General features: G+C 39.8%; 1 protein-coding gene across 1 annotated transcript; it reads left to right on the top strand.

Annotated features, from left to right (window-relative positions):
• Nucleotides 1-9,500: 9,500 nt before the first annotated feature.
• On the top strand, nt 9,501-10,683 carry GPR119 (G protein-coupled receptor 119). The gene has a single exon (XM_033107233.1). The coding sequence runs from the start codon at nt 9,586-9,588 to the stop codon at nt 10,591-10,593; it is 1,008 nt and encodes a 335-aa protein (XP_032963124.1). The 5' UTR covers nt 9,501-9,585; the 3' UTR covers nt 10,594-10,683.
• Nucleotides 10,684-19,599: the final 8,916 nt, after the last annotated feature.

Consider the following 19,599-nt stretch of genomic DNA (forward strand, 5'->3'; position numbering starts at 1 on the left):
TTATTGGCAGATGACATAATACTACATATACAGAACCCTAACGATTCCACCAAAAAACTATTAGAACCGATAAATGAATTCAGTAATGTAGCAGGATACAAAACTAATATTCAGAAATCAGTTATGTTTTTATACACCAATAATTAATTATCACAAAGAGAAATTAAGGAAACAGTCCCATTTACAATTGAATCAAAAAATAAAATACATAGGAATAATTTAACCAAGGAGGTAAAGAACCTCTACTCAGAAAACTAAAAGACATTGAAGAAAGAAACAGAAGAAGGTACAAATAAATGGAAGCACATACCGTGCTCATGGATAAGATGAATTAACATTGTTAAAATGTCCATGCTACCCAAAGCAATCTATAGATTCAGTGGAAACCCTATCAAAATACCAATGGCATTTTTCACAGAACTAGAACAGATAATCTTAAAATTTATACAGAAGCACAAAAGACCACAAATAACCACAGCAATACTGAGAAAGAACAAATTTGGAGGTATCACAGTACCTGATATCTAACTATACTACAAGGCAATAGTACTAAAAAGAAAAAAAAAAACAGAAACAACAACAACAAAAAAAAAAACATGATAGTGGCAAAAAAAAACAGACACATATATCAATGGAACAGAATAGAAAGTCCACAAATAAACCCACACTTATATGGTCATTTAATCTATGACAAAGGAAGAAAGAACATACAGTGGGGTATAGACAGTTATTCAATAAATGGCTGGGAAAACTGGACAGATACATAGAAAAAAATAAAACTGGACCACCTTCTTATACCATAGACAAGAATAAACTCAAATGGATTAAAGCCTTAAATGTAAGACCCAAATCCATAAAACTCCTAAAATAAAACATAGACAGGAAACTCTGTCAATGTTCCTAGTAACATTTTTTTTTCTGATCTATGTCCTCAGCAAGGGACACAAAAGAAAAAAAAAATAAACAAACGGGACTACATCAAACTACAAACTTTTTGTACAGCAAAGAAAACCACCAACAAAATGAAAAGATAACTTACTAAATGGGGGAAGGTATTTACCAATTATATATCTAATAAGAGGTTAATGTCCAAAATTTACAAAGAACTCATACAACTCAACACCAAAAAAAAACACAAAAAACAAACAATCCAATTAAAAAATGGGCAGAGGATGTGAATAGAAATTTCTCCAAAAAGGACACATAGATGGCCATTAGACATATGAAAAAATTCTCAGTGTCACTAATCATCAGAGAAATGCAAATTAAAACCACAATGTGATATCACCTCACACCTGTCAGAATGGCTACTATCAATAAATCAACAAAAAAAAACAGTGTTGACAAGGATATAGAGAAAAGGGAACCCTCGTGCCCTGTTGGTAGGATTGCAAATTGGTGCCGCAACTGTAGAAAACAGTTTGAGGTTCCTCAAAAAATTAAAAATAGAACTACCTTATGACCCAGCAATTCCAGTTCTGGGTATTTATCAGAAGAAATCCAAGACACTAATTTGAAAACATACATGCACCACTATGTTCATTGCAACACTATTTACAATAGCCAAGATACGGAAGCAACCTAAGTGTCCATCAATAGAAGATTGCATAAAGATGTGGTACATGTATACAATGGAGTATTACTCAGTCATAAAGAAACTCACCACTTGTAACAACATGAACGGACGTAGAGGATACTATCCTAAGTGAAATAAGTCACAGAGAAAGGCAAATACTGTATGATCTCATATGTGAAATCTAAAGAACAAAATAAACAAGTACAAAAGAGAAACAGACTCCTAGATACAGAGAACAAACTGATGGTTGTCAGATAGGAGAGCAGTTGTGGGGCTGGGTGAAAAAGGTGAAGGAATTTAAGAAGTACAACATGGTAATTATAATCACAGGGATATAAAGTAAAGCATAGGCAATATAGTCAATAATATTGTAATAACAATGTATAGTGCAAGGTGTGTACTACAATAATCAGGGGGATCACTTTTTAAATTATATAAATGTCTAACCACTATACTGTACACTGTACACCTAAAAGTAATATAAAATAATATTGGATGTCAACTGTAATTGAAAAAATTTTAAAAATCATTGAAAAATTTATCTTAGAGTTCTCAAGATCAGAAATCTGAACTTAGTTTCACTGAGCTAACATTAAAGTGTCAGCAGGCCTGATTTCTTCTGGAGGCTTTAGGGGAGAATCTGTTTTCTTGCCTTTTCCAGCTTCTAGAGGCTGCCTGCAATCTTTGGCTTGTGACCCTTTCCTTGTATTACTCCAACCTATTGCTTCTATCGTCATATTCCTTAATACTGCTCACTCTGATCTCACGCCTTCCTCTTATAAGGACCCTTGTGGGTGTATCATTCTGCTCACCCAGAATATCAAGGATTATCTCCCCATCTCAAGAGCCTTAACTTAATCACATCTGCAAAGTCCCTTTTGCCATGTGAGGTAACGTGTTCATAGGTTCCAGGGATTAGAACGTGGATATCTTTGAGGGCTATTATTCAGCCTACCACACCCAGGCTTCAGCAACATGGAGTATCCAAAAGACCATTGGACCAGGAGTGAGGAGATTCCAATCCCAGGTCTGCCACTCCTTCCTAGTTGGGTAACATTGGGCAGGTTCTTTGGCCTCTTCAAGTATCAGCTTCTTCACTTGTAAATTGGGGATAATAATAACATCTAGCTTTTAAGGTAGTATTTAAATGTATGAGGAGCTCTTTATCGCTGATTTCCAGAAGTACCACAGCTGTGGGAGAGGGAAGAACTCGGACTGCTAGGGCTCTGCTTATGATCCACAGCAGACAGCATATAACACGACTGAAACCAACACTCACGGCAGAGACCTAAGAGCACAGACTGAGAGAAGAAGGCTGAAAACAGTGGTTTAAGCCCTCACTGATGGGCAGAGAATGGAAGACTTAGGTACTGAGACTAGCCACGCCCCCTCCCTACCTGCCCAGAGCTCGCCCTGCCACCACCTACCTAGTGCTAGAAGTGGAACAGTAGCAGTGTCAGATCAAAAGAACAGAATATTTGCAGTTCTGAGAACTGTGGTCCAAAGACACTGACTCACAGGCCAACTAGTTCCGGCAAAAGGGGATGGAACTGTGGAAACAGGACTGGCTGTGGTGGTGGTCGCCACCGGCATTGCTCTGGGCCACCTCTCACAACCCACTCCGCCCCTGTCTTCACCTATCTGGGCGGATCCCTGGAGTAAAAAGAGCTACTGAAACACACGGGCTCTGAATCTGGTGCAGGAAGAGCTTTGGAACTTCAGAAGCTCTCCACATTCCCCCAAGGAGGCAGCGCCCTATCACCCAGGCGAACTGTTCACAAAGCAGAAGCCACTTCCGGGGAATTCCCCCATTGTGTGAGAAGCTGGAATAGTGGAGAGAAAACATAACACTACAGTGTGAGAGAGAATAAAAAGCTGCAGTCGGAGAAAAAAATGAAACATTCTACAAACATCTACTGGAAAACAAAAGAAAGACCTCTTCCTATCAACCTGTTGCAGAACCCACTTCTGTAGATGTCTAGGAAGAGAAATAATAAATCATTAATTGCCATGAAAAACCAAGGCAACTAAACAGATCAGAAAGAAAATGAAAAGTATCCAAAAAATGAACTTAAAGATATGGAAATATGTGACTTAAATGACAGAGAATTCAAGATTGGCGTTCTTAAAAAACTCAATGAGATGCAAGAAAACACAGACAGGCAGTTTAATGAACTCAGAAACACAATCAAACAACAAAATCAACATTTGACCAAAGAGATTGAAATTTTAAAAAAGAACCAAATAGAATTTCTGAAGATTAAGACCGCAATAAAAGAAATGAAGAATGAAATAGCCAGCTTAGTTACCAGAGTTCACCAGATGGAGGAAAAAATCAGAGACATCAAAGAAAGAAACCTGGAAATGACAGGGATGGAAGACAAAAGAAACCTGAGACTTAAAAGAAATGAAAGAGCTCTACAAGAAATTTCTGACTCCATCACAAAGAGCAATATAAAAATAATGGGCATACCAGAAGGAGAAGAAAGAGAGAAGGGAACAGATAGTATATTCAAACAAATAGTCTATGAGAACTTCCCAAACTAGTGGGAATAACTGGATCCTCGAATCCAAGAAGCAAATAGAATACCTAATTACCTCAACCCAATAGGCCTTCTCCAAGGCACATTGTATTGAAGCTGTGAAAATCAACAACAAAGAAAGAATCCTCAAGGCAGCCAGGGAAATAAAGACGGTAACCTACAATGGAAAGCCCATTAGAATACCATCAGATTTTTCCGCAGAAACTCTACAAGCCAGGAGGGAGTAGAACCAAATATTCAAACTAGTGAAAAAGAGAAATTATGAGCCAAGAATAATATATCCAGCAAAGATATCCTTTAGATATGAAGGAGGAAAAAAGACCTTTCCAGACACACAGAGACTGAGGGAATTTTCTAACATATGACCTGCACGACAAGAAACACTGAAGGAAGCTATTCGACCAGCATCAATCGGGATAATTTGTGGCAACAAAACATAAAAGGGGGGAGAGTAAAGGCCTGAACCGGAATACGGGAATGGAGAAAGTACGCATGCTGAAGAAAATGGAATACTCTAAATATCAAACCTTCTTTTACATAAACATAATGGTAACCACTCAAAAAAAAAATCCAGAACTGAAAAATATAACGTAATAAAAGAAGAAACAGAGGGAAATATCAGAGAATACCACCACACAGAAATAACAGACAACAACAAAAAGGCAAAGAAACAGTGGAGACAGGGACTTACCAGAAAACTAAAGACAGGATGATAGGAATTGCTCACATATCAATAATCACCTTAAATGTAAATGGACTGAACTCACCAATAAAAAGGCAGAGTAGCAGATTGGATCAAAAAACTAAACCCAACCATATGCTGCCTCCAAGAGACACATCTCAGCTACAAGGACAAACATAGATTCAAAGTGAAAGGGTGGAAAGTGACACTCCAAGCAAATGGTACCCAGAGAAAATCAGGTGTAGCCATACTGATATCAGATGAAATAGACTTCAGGATAAAAATGTAACAAGAGACAAAGATGCACATTTCATAATGATAAAGGGGACTACAACAAGAAGACACAACAGTCATCAATATTTATGCCCCCAATCAGGGAGCACCAAAATATACCAAGCAACTACTAACAGAACTAACGGGACCAAAACACAATTATAGTAGGGGACTTAAATACATCATTGACAGCTATGGATAGATCATCCAAACAGAAAATAAATAACGAAATAGCAGCCCTAAATGACACATTAAATAAAATGGACATAATTGATATTTATAGAGCACTTCATCCTAGAACATCAGACTATACATTTTTTCTAGTGTAAATGGAACATTCTCATGGATAGACCATATATTGGGACATAAAACTCACCTCAGAAAATTTAAGAAGATTGAAATTATACCAAGCATATTCTCTGATATCAAAGGTTTGGAATTGGTATCAAGTGCAAAAAGAAAGCAGGAAAAACAACAAATATGTGGAGATTAAACAACATACTTTTGAAGAACGACTGAGTCAAAGAAAAAATTAGAGGAGAGATCAAAAGATACATAGAAATAAATGGGAATGAAAATACATCCTACCAAAATTTTTGGGATGCAGCGAAAGCAGTTTTAAGAGGGAAATTTATATCATTACAGGCCTACCATTTTTGCACACACCTTTCTCATGCCAAGATTTTCAGTTAAGATTTTCCTAACTGTTTCTCTATCAATGTTTTCTTGGTCTGCTATGGTTCTCACAGTCAGCTGACGATTTGGACGCACAATTCAATGAATTTTTGCAATGTTTTTATCAGTTCTGCTGGTTACTGGCCACCCTGACCTCTCTTTCATCAGTGACGTGTTCTCTCCCCTCAGAAAAATGTTTAATCCATTTGTACACTGCCATTTTCTTCATGGCATTATCCCCATAAACTTTGACCCACATGTCCCTGATTTCAGTTCCACTCTTGCCAAGTTTAACAAGAAATTTAATGTTTGTTCGTTGCTCTAATTCAAGCTCAGACATTCTTGCAATGGCATACAAAAACATGCAACAATAATGAACGCCACTCAGCAAGACACCTCCACATCTCGACACGAACCCAGCTTTGAGACACCGATATACCAAGGTTATGAAACCTTACCGAGCTGTTTGTACAGTGTTGCCAATGTAAGTGCATGGTGGCAAGTTCACGAACTGAATTGTCAGATCTTGTACTTCCAATGACAGGGAGCTCACTATTTTCCAAGGGTGCCTAGATTAGTTTAAATCAGCTTGTGAGTTCATGAGAGGACAAGACAGAAAGAGGAAAGTGAAAAAGGGAAAGAAAGGAAGGAAGGAAGGAAGGAAGGAAGGAAGGAAGGAAGGAAGGAAGGAAGGAAGGAAGGAAAAAAGAGTCTAGGGCATGGGTAAAGGAAGAACAGAGTGAGAAGAGCTCCTGTTGGAGGATGGAGGAAGAGAAGTGGGCAGGGGAGAATACTGATGTGGTGGGCAGCATAATCCTCCCCCAAAGATGTGCGTGTCCTAATCCCCGGAACCTGCGATTATTTTACTTTACATGGCAAAAAGGACTTTGCAGATGTGATTAGGCTAAGGATGTTGCAATGGAGAAGATATCATGGATTATCTAGGTAGACTTGATGTAATCACATGGGTCCTTAAAGAGAGAGGCAGGAGGGTCAGAGTCAGAGAGATATGATTATGGAAGGAGAGGTCAAAGTGATGTGCCATGGGCCAAAGAATGTGGGTAGCCCCTAAAAGCTGATAAAGGCAAGGAAGTTGTCCTCCCCTAGAGCCTCTCGAAGGAATGCAGCCCTGCCAACACCCTGATTTGAGCCCTGTAAGACCTGGTTCAGACTTCTGACCTCGAGAACTATAAGATAATAAATTTGTGCTATTTAAGCTACTAAGTTTGTAGTAGTTCGTTACAGCAGGGAAAAAACCAAAAACACAAACAAAAACCTAATACAACCAGGCACCTGAGAGAGAGAGAGAAAAAAGGAGAACTTCAATGTACATACATACAGATCACCTGGAAATCTTGTTCAAATGCAAGCTCTTCTTCAGTAGGTCTTGGGCAGGGCCTGACATTTTGTATTTCTACCAAGCTCTCATACTAATGCTCCTGATCCGATACACAGACTAGAAGACACACAAGAAAAATACCTGTGTAATATTTTACAGTTCATGAAGCCCTTTCACATCCATCATACCTCATTTTATCATCCCCCCAACCCTGTGATATAGGTATGATAGTCCCCATGTTACACATGAAGAAGCCAAAGCTAAGTCAGAGAGGTGAAGTCATTTGTCCAAGCAAAATCACAGACATAGTGTCAGGCCAGCACACAGTTGTCCTGACTTCAGAGTTTCTTTTCCCATTGGACAGTGGTTCTCACCCCTTGCTGAATATTTGAATCATCTGAGGAACTTTTAAAACTCCAGATGCATAGATCACAGCCCATACTAATGACAGCAGAATCTCTTGGTGTGTGACCCAAACGTAAGTATTTTTGGAATCCCCAAGTGATGCAAAGCTAAGGTTAAGAATCATTTCACTAGAGCAGTGGTTTTCAAAGTGTGGTCCCCAAACCAGCAGCATCAGCATCACCAAGGAACTTGTTGGAAATGCAGATTCTCTAGCCCACTGCAGACCTAATGAATTCAAAATTACTGGGGTGAGGCCCAAGAATCTGGGTGTTAACAAACCCTCTAGAACAAGAGTGTCCAAACTTTTTTCAACGTTTTTCACCACGGGCCATATGCGGTAAAATACACAAACAGCCGGGCCACTCACTCGAGGTGACGTACGTATTGCCTCACCTGGTTTATTTAAGTAAACTAAATATATTTTTGGAATTTGCTGCGGGCCAATTAACAATGGATTGCGGGCCGCAGTTGGCCCGCGGGCTGCAGACACCCCTGCTCTAGGGGATTCTGATGTACTCTCACGTTAGCATGAACTTGAAAAGCGCCATCTTGACTTCATGCGTGGAGTCTAGGACTGGAGAAACAAAAGTATACCTTTACTTAGATCCAAGTATCAAATTAGGCCAGGTTCGAAGCAACTGAAATCAGCCTCCTAATAGACGTGCCAAAGAATAAGAACTGTTCTCAGACTGGCAATTGGAATACCAAGTCCCCACACCATAGCCTTTCTGATCATTTGTAGGAGAGGCATCTGCCAAAGGCCCTCTCAGACTATCAAAACATCCTGGAATATATTTGCCTCCAACTCTGCACCTTGCTCCACTCCCTTACTTAAAACACTAACCTTTCCCATTTGTGCTCTCAGCTGAAATGAGTAAATAAGCTTCTAACGCTCTTCTCCCCACCCTTCTCTTCTTGGTATCCAAGATGAGAGTAGCAAGCAAAAGGCTAGTTCTAATGTACCTGAGCAAAGGGATATACAACCTACAATAGGAGTGACTTACACAGCCACCCTCCCTGAGCTCATCTCACCTGCCTCAGCAACACTGCCACCCTTTGGCCTAACCCTATTCCTGGGAAATGTTAAATTCTACAACAAACATTACAGCAGACACTTTCAAGGATGCAGCACACCTCCTTTTCTGTCAGGTCTACAGGTTCAAGAAAGGCAAGGCTGGCAGGCACTACTCATGACCAGAAACATATACCAACGCTGTGCAAAAAAGGGTCTCAATGAGTATACCCTACAAGCACAGCTTTAGACAGGGATGGGCTCTGTTCTAAACAGAATGAAGGCTATTAACAATTATTGGCTTTGTTTTTCCTGCCCTTCTGAATCCTCAACTAATCGAGTTCCAAGGGATAAGACATAGGGGAACAGCACACCCTATTTAAGAGAATTAGAATCTGAAGTGTTAGGAAGCAAAAGATAAGAAACAGCTTAAATGTGTGGTAACTCCTGAAAGTATGCCGGGACCTGAAATAGTTTGCCTTCCCTCACTTCCCACTTCAGCTGATTATGATCATCTTGCTTAAAAGTAGTCATAATGGCAACTGATAATTAGTTATTAAGCAAATGCTCGATTAAATTGAGATTAGTTAAGCTAGTGCTTGGGATGAGGAAGAAGTGGAAATTTAATATCAAGCTATGGAGGAAGAAAAAGTGTGATTAGAGTCAATTATATCTTCTGCCAGACAGGAGACTTGCTGAATGCTCCAGTTCCTCTAAGTCTGTGAAGCATCAGTGAAAGGAGAGCACCTGGCGAGACAGTGTGTACCAGGTACTTGGGAGTTGTCTAGTAACTTGGCTGTTGGAGGGGGAGGGACTAGCTCAGGGCTCAGGGGGAGGTCTGCACTGGGATTGCTGCTTTCAGAGAGCTCAGAGGCAAGAGACTGAGAACTGAAAAAGAGGGTGAGTGATTCTTAATAACCAGCAGGATCCCAAAGATGTCAAGCTGCCAGCCTGGACTGACAGTGATGGCCAGAACTGTGCTGCAGCTCTGAATCCACGGCTCCTTCTCCCCCAGCCATTGAGAATTTGAGCTGGAGAGCGAGTATGGCCTGGTAAGTGGAAATCCTGCCACTTCAAGACATGGAGTCATCTTTCCCATTTGGAGTGATACTTGCTATTCTGGCCTCCCTCATCATTGCTGCTAATGCAGTCGTGGCTATGGCTGTGCTGTTGTTAATCCACAAGAATGATGGTGTCAGCCTCTGTTTCACCTTGAATCTGGCTGTGGCTGACACCTTGCTTGGCGTGGCCATTTCCGGCCTAGTCACAGACCAGCTCTCCAGCCCGGCTCGGCCCACACAGAAGACGCTGTGTACTCTTCGGATGGCATTTGTGACTTCCTCCGCAGCTGCCTCTGTCCTCACAGTCATGCTGATTGCCTTTGACAGGTACCTTGCCATCAAGCAGCCCCTCCGCTACTTCCAGATCATGAATGGGCTTGTGGCTGGGGCCTGCATTGCCGGACTATGGTTGGTGTCTTATCTCATTGGCTTCCTCCCACTTGGAGTCCCCATATTCCAGCAGACCACCTACCAGGGGCCCTGCAGCTTCTTCGCTGTGTTTCATCCGCGCTTTGTGCTGACGCTCTCCTGCGTTGGCTTCTTCCCAGCTCTGCTCCTCTTTGTTTTCTTCTACTGTGACATGCTCAAGATTGCTTCCATGCACAGCCAGCAAATCCGAAAGATGGAACACACAGGAGCCATGGCTGGAGCTTACCGGCCCCCACGGACTCCCAGTGACTTTAAGGCTGTCTGCACTGTGGCTATTCTCATTGGGAGCTTCACTCTGTCCTGGACCCCATTCCTTATCACTGGCATTGTGCAGGTGGCCTGTCAGGAGTGCCACCTCTACCTAGTGCTAGAACGGTACCTATGGCTTCTCGGTGTGGGCAACTCCCTGCTCAACCCACTCATCTATGCCTATTGGCAGAAGGAGGTGCGGCAGCAGCTCTACCAGATGACCTTGGAAGTGAAGAAAGGGCTCTCCTCATTCCTCCTCCTACTCTTTGCCAGGGATGGTGGCCCAGAGGGGTCAATGGGAAGTTCCTGTCACATCGCCACTATCTCCCACCCACAGCTTGATGACTGAGATGGTAAGGGCAAAGAAATTTTAAAATGCCTTCTCCCTCCCCTCTCTGGGTCCCAACTAGGAGATCAGAAGGAACTAGGGGAATGAGAGCACTTGATTCAGGCAATTGACCACCTCCCACACTCCCTCACCCAAGACTGAGAGGTGACTGAGGCAGGGTGCTGACTTTCTTCTGTAATCAGTTTCCCAATTTGCCAATCTCCATTCCTCCTTGTCCTTCTCTTGCAATGAGTCTGTTTATCCTGTATAAGTATACTTAAAACAAGAAATATACTACTGTAAAGATGCTTAAAGGTTACACCCTGTTTTTGAATACACTAGAGCAGCACTGTCCAATAGAAACATAATGAAATCCACATATACAATTTAAAATGTTCCAGTAGCCACATTTTTAAAAGAAAAAAAAAACGGGAAATTAATGTTAATGTTTCATTTAACCCAATATATTAAAAACATTATTTCAATATAATCAATATAAAAATTATTACACTGTATTTTTCATGTTGTCTTTGAAGTCTGGTGTGTATTTTACTATTACAGAACATCTCAATTCAAACTAGCCACATTTCAAATGTTTAATAGCCACATGTGGCTAGTGGCTACCATATTGGACAGTATAGCACTAGAGAAATAAGGTTCTATTCTTTGTAACTGTTTACTAGAGTGACTGCTTTGGTAAAGTGAGGCGTCCCGCCTGCCGCCGTGTAAGTCAGACATTTTAAGTAATAAGTTTGCATAAAATGTAGGAACTTGTATTAGATTGTAAAGCTTGTATTTTCCCAAACTTCATGGTATTCAAAACAATGTTTCTTTGGGAAATGGCCTATCTTGTGATTATTTCTGCTGTTACCTTTCCCAATCCCTACATTTCTAACTTAGTGGTCCCCCTTCCCTCAGTTGGCTTCTGACTTCATTTGTAGCTACTTGCTGATGACAATGCTGAACCACAAATTCTGAGACACTGGGAGGGAAGGAAGAGGGAAAAGGGGTAGGCATCAAGAAAAGCACTGCCAACCTCTGCACATTGGACCCACTTTGGTCCTCAGAGTTTGACCTTCTTCCATTTACTGCCAAACTTTCATTTTCCTAATAAACTCAGTCGCCTAAGAGGATGTCTCCAAAATGGCTCAGGAGAGCAGCTGAGGAGCATGTGCCTCTTCCTGCTTTCTGTGTTTATAGAAAATCGCTGTTGGCAACTGGCAATTATGCTCAGGATCCCTCTGGGAAACCCTCACAGCAGAAAGTCAAGAACAGAGTGGGGAAGAAACCCAGGAACCACCCTCAGCCTTCCTGAGTTTCCCTGTAATCCTTTCCTCAACCTCCTGGTCTCCACAGTAGATTCCTAGAAAGCTTGTCTCTTAAGGCCCTAAACTAGATTATCTCCCTAGAAAGCTGCTGAATGGACAAGAGAGCAAGAAGAAACCTCAACAGTATGGATTAATTTGTCTGGGAATTGGTGTCAAAACAACCTTGGAAGGTTAACCCCTCCATATCTCTAAAATGATGGCCTGAGGATGCATTTGAGTCCAATGTGTAAAGGCTAATTCCAAGAGGCCTGTGAACATTTTCATTCAAATCTCAAACTGTAATGTTCAGAACCTGGATGGAATCTGGTCATCTTCCTCTCAGAAGGATGGCACGCCATCATGTTTTGCATTTGGGTTTTAATTACGCTTCAGTCTTAGATTACTCCCAGCTTGCCTTCCCTCAGTTGTTCAGAGGTTAATGATCCTCCCTTTCAATTTCTGTACTCTTGAAAACACCCTTCTCCCTCTACCTTCAACACAAATGGCCCGTTTCTCACTAATCTATTCTAATACACATCAACCCTGCTTTGGGTTGATCTTTTTGCAGTTGCCCTACTTACCACTCTGGCCCAGAGGAGGACCGTTGTTTGCCTTCGCCACAGTAGGCTTTATGTTCATACAACTGAAGAACTTTTTCGCTCTCGAGTGGATGATGGAAACCAATATGTTTTGAAGTGCTGAACACCAGCAAGTAGCAGTTACACCAGCAATAAGGAGCACTCTTGGATTGGGTTATGAGTTACTGGGAACTAGGTAAAACACAAACAATAACTGGCTTTTTGGAAAAAAATTGAAAGCAGGTTCAAATCAGTGCCCTCATTATTGGTGGTTCAAAGCTTAATTTCCTGGCCTTGATGAAAAGGACTGATCTTGCCAAGGTAATGCAAACAAAGTAGAATGCAAATTTAGTTACAGGAGAACGGCAGAAGCTGAGGGAAGCTAGGTGATTATTGTGTTATTAGGTGCAGTCTAAGAAACACTGCTATCCCCGGGAGTCAGTATGTGCAGTGGAAAAATCACAGGCTTTGAAGTCCAATAGACCAGAGTTCAAATTATGATTCAGTCATTTAAATTCTCAAAGTTTCCTCATTTGTAAAATTGGGGTAATAATGCCTACCTTATAAGGTTATACTGAGGATTAACTCTGATAATGTATGTGAAACATGTCTAGTAAACTACAGCACATTGTTAGTGCTCAGAAAATGTTCTTTCTCTTCCTTAAAAATCCTGAAGAATAGGGGCGGCTGGATGGCTCCGTGGTTAGAGTGCGAGCTCTGAACAACAGAGTTGCCAGTTCAATTGCCACATGGGCCAGTGAGCTGCATCCTCCACAACTAGATTGAAGACAACAAGCTGCCGCTGAGCTTCTGGAGGGGCGGCCGGATGGCTCAGTTGGTTAGAGTGCAAGCTCTTAACAACAAGGTTGCTGGTTCAATTCCCGCATGGGATAGTGGGCTGCGCCCCCTGCAACTAAAGATTGAAAACAGCAACTGGACTTGGAGCTGAGCTGCGCCCTCCACAACTAGATTGAAGGACAACGACTTGGGCTCTGGAGAAACACACTGTTCCCCAGTATTCCCCAATAAAATAAAATAAAATAAAATAAAAATCCTGAAGAATAAAACTTCCAGCTGACCAATTTATGGGAGTCCATCATATGGGAGTCCATCATATCTGCAAATGTTGTGACCTCCATGGCAAGGACAATTAGTCTCTGAACTGTGAATTCCTCAACCCCTAAATAAGGTTTTTGAACATGAGTGATGAGAGATGACTCAGGATGAAAAACACAAACATAAATCTAATACCTTAGCAGGATCAAGATAGAGCAGATACATACCAGGTGGTATTATCATACACTTGGGTTTACGAGTAACTGCAATTAAAATCACTATGCTTAAAAGAGCAGAGATACAGAATGCTATGCAAAAGCCTAATAGCTTTCCTTGACACAGGCTCCCTCACAGACAAGGGAATGCGCTGGAGAAGAAACATTTGGATTTCATTCACATATCCAATGTTGTCTCCAGATGAACCTGCAAAAGAAGCCAGATCCTGTTCAGTAATCTGATCAAAATAGCCGAAAGATATTAAGACCTTGTAGGACAAAATGTAGGTCAATTGGTCCCATTTATAATTTCCAGGAACAGCTTACTGTGAATTTGTTATAAAAACTGTGATATGACTAAGTTTTATACTGATTCTTCGGGTAGCTAATGTTATGCATAGCAAATCTCACTTTGAAGATTAATTTCAAGAACGTCAGAATACACAGCACTCTGTCCATGGGCATTTTGAGTGGTCTCACAAGTGTTAGAGGCAGGTTTCCCTAATCAACCCACACTCTCCTGCTTGTCCACATGACCAATAAGCCCATCTCTTGGCTAGCTAGAGTTAGCCTTGGGTTATCTTTTCACAATATGGAGAACTGTTCACTGGTTCAAATGGGAAATGAACTCATGACTTCGATTTCATTCTCATGTAGTCACTGGCCAAACTGAATAGAGACCAGTGAAAGCAGCAGGCATGAGCGATACTTCAAAGACACATACAGAACAAGAGGAAACGTGGTGTTGATAGCTGGGCAACAAGAGCTGCAACAGACCTAAGGCCAGACCACAACTCGCTGCCGTCAGCCACTCACTTATTTTGTGACTCCTTCCTTCAGTACCCTCAATGTCATCCTTCAAACCACTGACTGATCTGGAACCTTCTCCTTTTAACTTAAAAAACCTACATTTGTTATTTCTGCAGTCATATAAACTCCATTATGGTGCTTACAGGTGTGAACTGTCAATCATTCATTCATTCATTCATTCATTCATCTGTATCCATCTGTCTTACCTACCCCACAAACATTTATTCAGTGCTAGGTATTAAAATTGCCCCAGCTTTGCTGGGATTTCTGTTAGAGATATATATTGATGTATACATAATTTTCATTATTCTTTTCTGATTACAAAAGCAATTTTTTTCACTTGAGAAATTTTTGAAAATACATAAAGGTATGCATAAGTGTACCACCCAGATATGATCACTGTTATTCTTCATCCGTTTTCTTCACTTAACATTCTATTAAGTTTTCTTCAAAAAAATGACTTGTAATGGTTGCATGTTTCAACATGAGTATATAATATTTTAACCATTTCCCTATGGTTGTACATTTACGTTATTTCCAATTTCTCAGTGTTATCATACCACTATAAATACCCTAGTGTATAAATCTTTGGCACGTCTGTTTAAGTCCTTAGTATAAATTCTCCAAAGCAGTATTACTAGGTCAAGGAGCATTAAACATTTATAAGAATTCTGATTCATATTTTTGCTGGCATTTCTTGAAGTGTAATGTTTCCCTAGGATATCTGATAAGAGAAGTCAAAAGCAAGCCATAAATTAACAGGCCACACTGATATATCTCAAAGAGATAAAAGTACATGGCTTCCCAAAAGCATAAACTACACCGAGAGGGTGTATCCAGTTGTTTTTTATTGATATGTCCTACTGCTAAACTTAAGCTGCAAATTTTCTAATAGGACACAGAACAACAGTACAACTACATCATCAATACAGCACTGTGTGATACCCAGATACTGATTTCAATGTGTTTCACTCTTAAATTTTTATGAGGTAGTTGCTTTGTGCAATGCCATAAAATGCTAAGGCACGAGAATATGAAAACTTGATCACATGGAGCCAGGAGACAGGTCTTGTTTCAGTTGAGCCTTGAAGCCATAGTCTCGCAGCCTTGCTGAAAGGAAAAGATGAGCTCCACCTAATGGATCGACTATGGCCAAGTAAGTGCATGAGAGCTGAAAATGCTCCTACCCAGCCATATGTTCACTGGATTTATAAGCTGTTGGGACCATAATCAGCCACTGGGCACAAAGAGCCCTCTTATAAGGAGTCCTAGAAACGACTAATGCAGCTGCTAAGGGTCTCAGAGTCTGTTTTAATGCACAAAGCAGTTCCGGTTTTTTTCAAAATGCCTTCTATACAACTTGGCAGGCAAGATTCATTTGCCCCAGAGCACTGGAGAGACTAAAACCATGTAAGACCAAGAGCCTGGGGGGTGTCTCTTTTATTTGTTTAGATTTTATTTTATTTGGTGTATGTTGCCCAACAATCCTGTGACTGAATCATATTTCCCATTTACTATAATAAATCCACATCAGTTCCAGCTCTGTCTCAATTGTGTTGACACTAAGGCACTAAAAAGCTTATAAACATGCTGAGATAACAGTTATTGGTGCAGTAAAATGCCACACTGTCTTACAAACTGTTCACTGTGCTTTTACCACTCATAGTATTTTTACAGATTTGCCCACTGAGCCATTTAACAAATACTAAAGCACTTCCTATAGAAAAGCAAACTGGTGTCACAGCATCCCAGAGGTGGTTTAAAAAGTGAGAAAACTAAACTGATAGCTGAATGGCTAGAAGTTATTTCAAATGTGAAAACAGACTCTTAATCCAAAATTCCAACTAGTACTGTAAGATTACCAAGTCCCTTAGTAATCTTATACAATGATGTGTTAAATTTTTTTTTCTTATTTACTAAACAAATGGGGCAGACAAAAATTCATGAAGAGTGTTTATAGTGAGTTACGCAGAGCCCAAAATACAACTGAATTCTGATGCTGTGACACTGAATAAAGAAATACCCTTTAATGAAACCTCAGGAATTAAGATTAATGTGGAGTGGACATTCTAAATGAGAAGATATCAATATATTTGTTCTTTAAAAAAAGCAATTTTATTACTCTAACTTACATGTAAAATCTTAACTGGGCTAGGCTAACAAAAAATATTATCCCTTACATGACATGTGTTAGTGAATAGAAAAAAAGTATTTATAATCGGGTCCTTAGTATTAATAGTTTTATCATTCCTTCCATAAATTTGTTTATAAGACTAACAACATAGTTCTTTGCACTAGAGGAAAGAAGGCAAGAAGTCTAGCCCCATGTCCACATTATTCAATTTCAAACTAGTGGCATCCATATCAATAATTCCAGGTTCTTCAATAAATAGTATAACACATAACAAAAACAAGCTCCTCTGTGTGTGGTGGGCCAGTGATGAAAGAGGTTGTGGAGAAAAAAAGGCCATCAAAAGAAAGAGAAGGGAAGCAGTAGAAAGTGGAGAATAAGAGAAAAATGATACATTTGCAGTCACGTCTCCAGGAAAATAACGTAAATCCAGTATTACAGTTACCTGTCAAAGAGTGACCAACCACAACAACTATTGACCTTCTTTCTCCAAGGGTGCTATAAAGATAAGGAAATTAATGAAATCAATATTCTTTACTGCTCACCTGCCATAAACTTTAAGTGACCCTGGACAAGGCTGAGTCAGTATACCTCTAGCATAGTGATTACAAGCATGGGCTCATAAGCCAGACTGCCTAGGTTAGAAACCTGGCTCTACCATTTCCCAGGAACAAATTATTTTACCTTTCCGTGCCTCAATTTCTCATCTGGAAAATAAGAATAGTACCTACCTCATAGGGTGCTTGGAAGTATGTAAACAGAGTTTTATAAACACAATACCCTTATAACAGTAGCTGGCACATAAAAGCCATATAAGTGGCTTTTTATTCTTCTCCCTATTATTACTATATTGTCTGAATTGTCTCATGCTCTAGCCTCTCAAATTAAAAGAAAATAATAATAAAAATTAAAAACGCTGAAAGCTTTTTCATTGTACAGCCTACAGAATGTGATCATTTTATCCCTTCAAATTGGGGTTTCCAGATCAGAAATGTCAGTTGTTTGATCTACAGGTTGCTGGTAACATGGGGAACTTGCTTATTCAAAAGGAAAATATCCATGTGATCATCTTGAATTAATATGAATCAACCTGTATTTTGTTACCAAGCAGCTTCACTGAAATCCTTCACTAGCCATCCCAATCAAACTAAACCACATGCTGGGCTTTAAAAAAAAAAAAAAAAACGTGAGATATAATTTATTTACATACCACAAAAATCACCTGTGTAAAGCATATAATTCAATGTTTCATAGTATATTTACACAGTTGTGCAACTATGATCATAATCTAATTTTACGGCATTTTCATCCAAAAATGAAATTTTATACCCATTAGCAATCCCTCCCCATCCTACCCCACAGCCATAGGCAACCACTAATTTACTTTCTGTCTTTATGGATTTTCCTATTTTGGATATTTAATTGAACTGGGATCATATAATATGTGGCCTTTTGTGTCTGACTTCTTACATTTATCAAAACATCTTCAATGTTAATCTATGTTGTAGCATGTATCAACACTTCATAAATCTTTATGGCTGCATAATATTCCATTGTATGAATACACCACTATTTGTTTATCCATTCATCAGTTGATGGATATCTGGGTTGTTTCTATCTTTTAGTTATTGTGAATAATGCTGCAAGGGTCATATGGCAATTCTCTGTTTTGCTTTTCAGGAACTGCCCAACTGTCTTCCAGAGGAGCCCACAGCATTTTACAACCTCTCCAGCAACGTACGAGAGTTCCAATTTCTTCACATCCTCTCCAACTCTTGCTGTTGTCTGTCTTTTTGATATACTGGGCTTTTTGTATATCAAAAAGGGAAAATAATTATTTCTCTTTTGAATCAGTGGTGCCTGCTTATGTTGTGTTACCCTTTCATTCTAAGCAGGTTTTTAAATTACTAGACTACTTTTTAGAAAAGTTTACAGATAAACTGAGCAAGAGAGTTGCCTTGTTTTGTTTTTGACAAACAAGATTTCAGTCAAGGTCCTTAGTCCCTTTAAAGATCGCTTCCTTGTTCTCATTGACTGAAAGATTTCCCTTCTCAGTTTACCTTCAAAAGACATTGGTGGATCCATTCATATCTGATGTGCCCTTAAAAAGTTATTTTTTCAATCAAAAATTGCACTTCAAATATACAATGGGGAGCTGTTACTTAAGGGAACTCTATGGTGAATATCTTTGTGAAACACTGAATTCTTCATACATGTGAAATAATCCCCTTCGAATGTTCTGTGGCATCCTTACAGTAGGCTACTTTACTATGAAAACGGGTTAACCCTTAGTGTTCAATCAAAATATTCTATTCATCATATCAGTTACTGGGGCAGGCAGTGGTGGGAAGAATACTGTATTAATCCATGACAAAGAATAAGATAGGATACTATACCAAAAATAAAAATAGCAAGTCACGTTCTTTAAACTAATTGCCCATGATTATGGCTACTATAATCAGATTTCTTCTCTGTCTCATTCTACCACCCCACAGTGCCTTCTTAACTGGCAGTCTGAAGTACTACCTTTTTAAAATTAATTTTAATAGACTTTAATAGACTTCTACTATAAAGACAAGCAATCCTTAAAGCTTGGGTAATTTGGCTAGAGATCTCATCAGCTTCAAACTCTTTTTCTCCATATTTTATATTGAAAATAAGTGACCCTCTCTGCCTCTTTTCCTCCTTATCATTCACCAAAATATTTTTAGACAACTTCAGGCTGGGTATTTAGTCATAACCAGTGCCCTCTGTATTTTTCTCCCCCAACTGTTTTATGTTAGACTGCCCCAGCGTCAGTACTTGGATTTCTTCTCTTGTCTACTGACAGTCACTTGCTTGGTGATCTCATTCAGTATTATGACTTTAAGCATCATCCATATGCTGATGATTTCCAAATGTACATCCCCAGTTACCTCTCCCTTGAACTC

The sequence above is a fragment of the Rhinolophus ferrumequinum genome, chromosome X (assembly GCF_004115265.2).
Source record: "Rhinolophus ferrumequinum isolate MPI-CBG mRhiFer1 chromosome X, mRhiFer1_v1.p, whole genome shotgun sequence".
NCBI classification, from domain to species: domain Eukaryota; kingdom Metazoa; phylum Chordata; class Mammalia; order Chiroptera; family Rhinolophidae; genus Rhinolophus; species Rhinolophus ferrumequinum.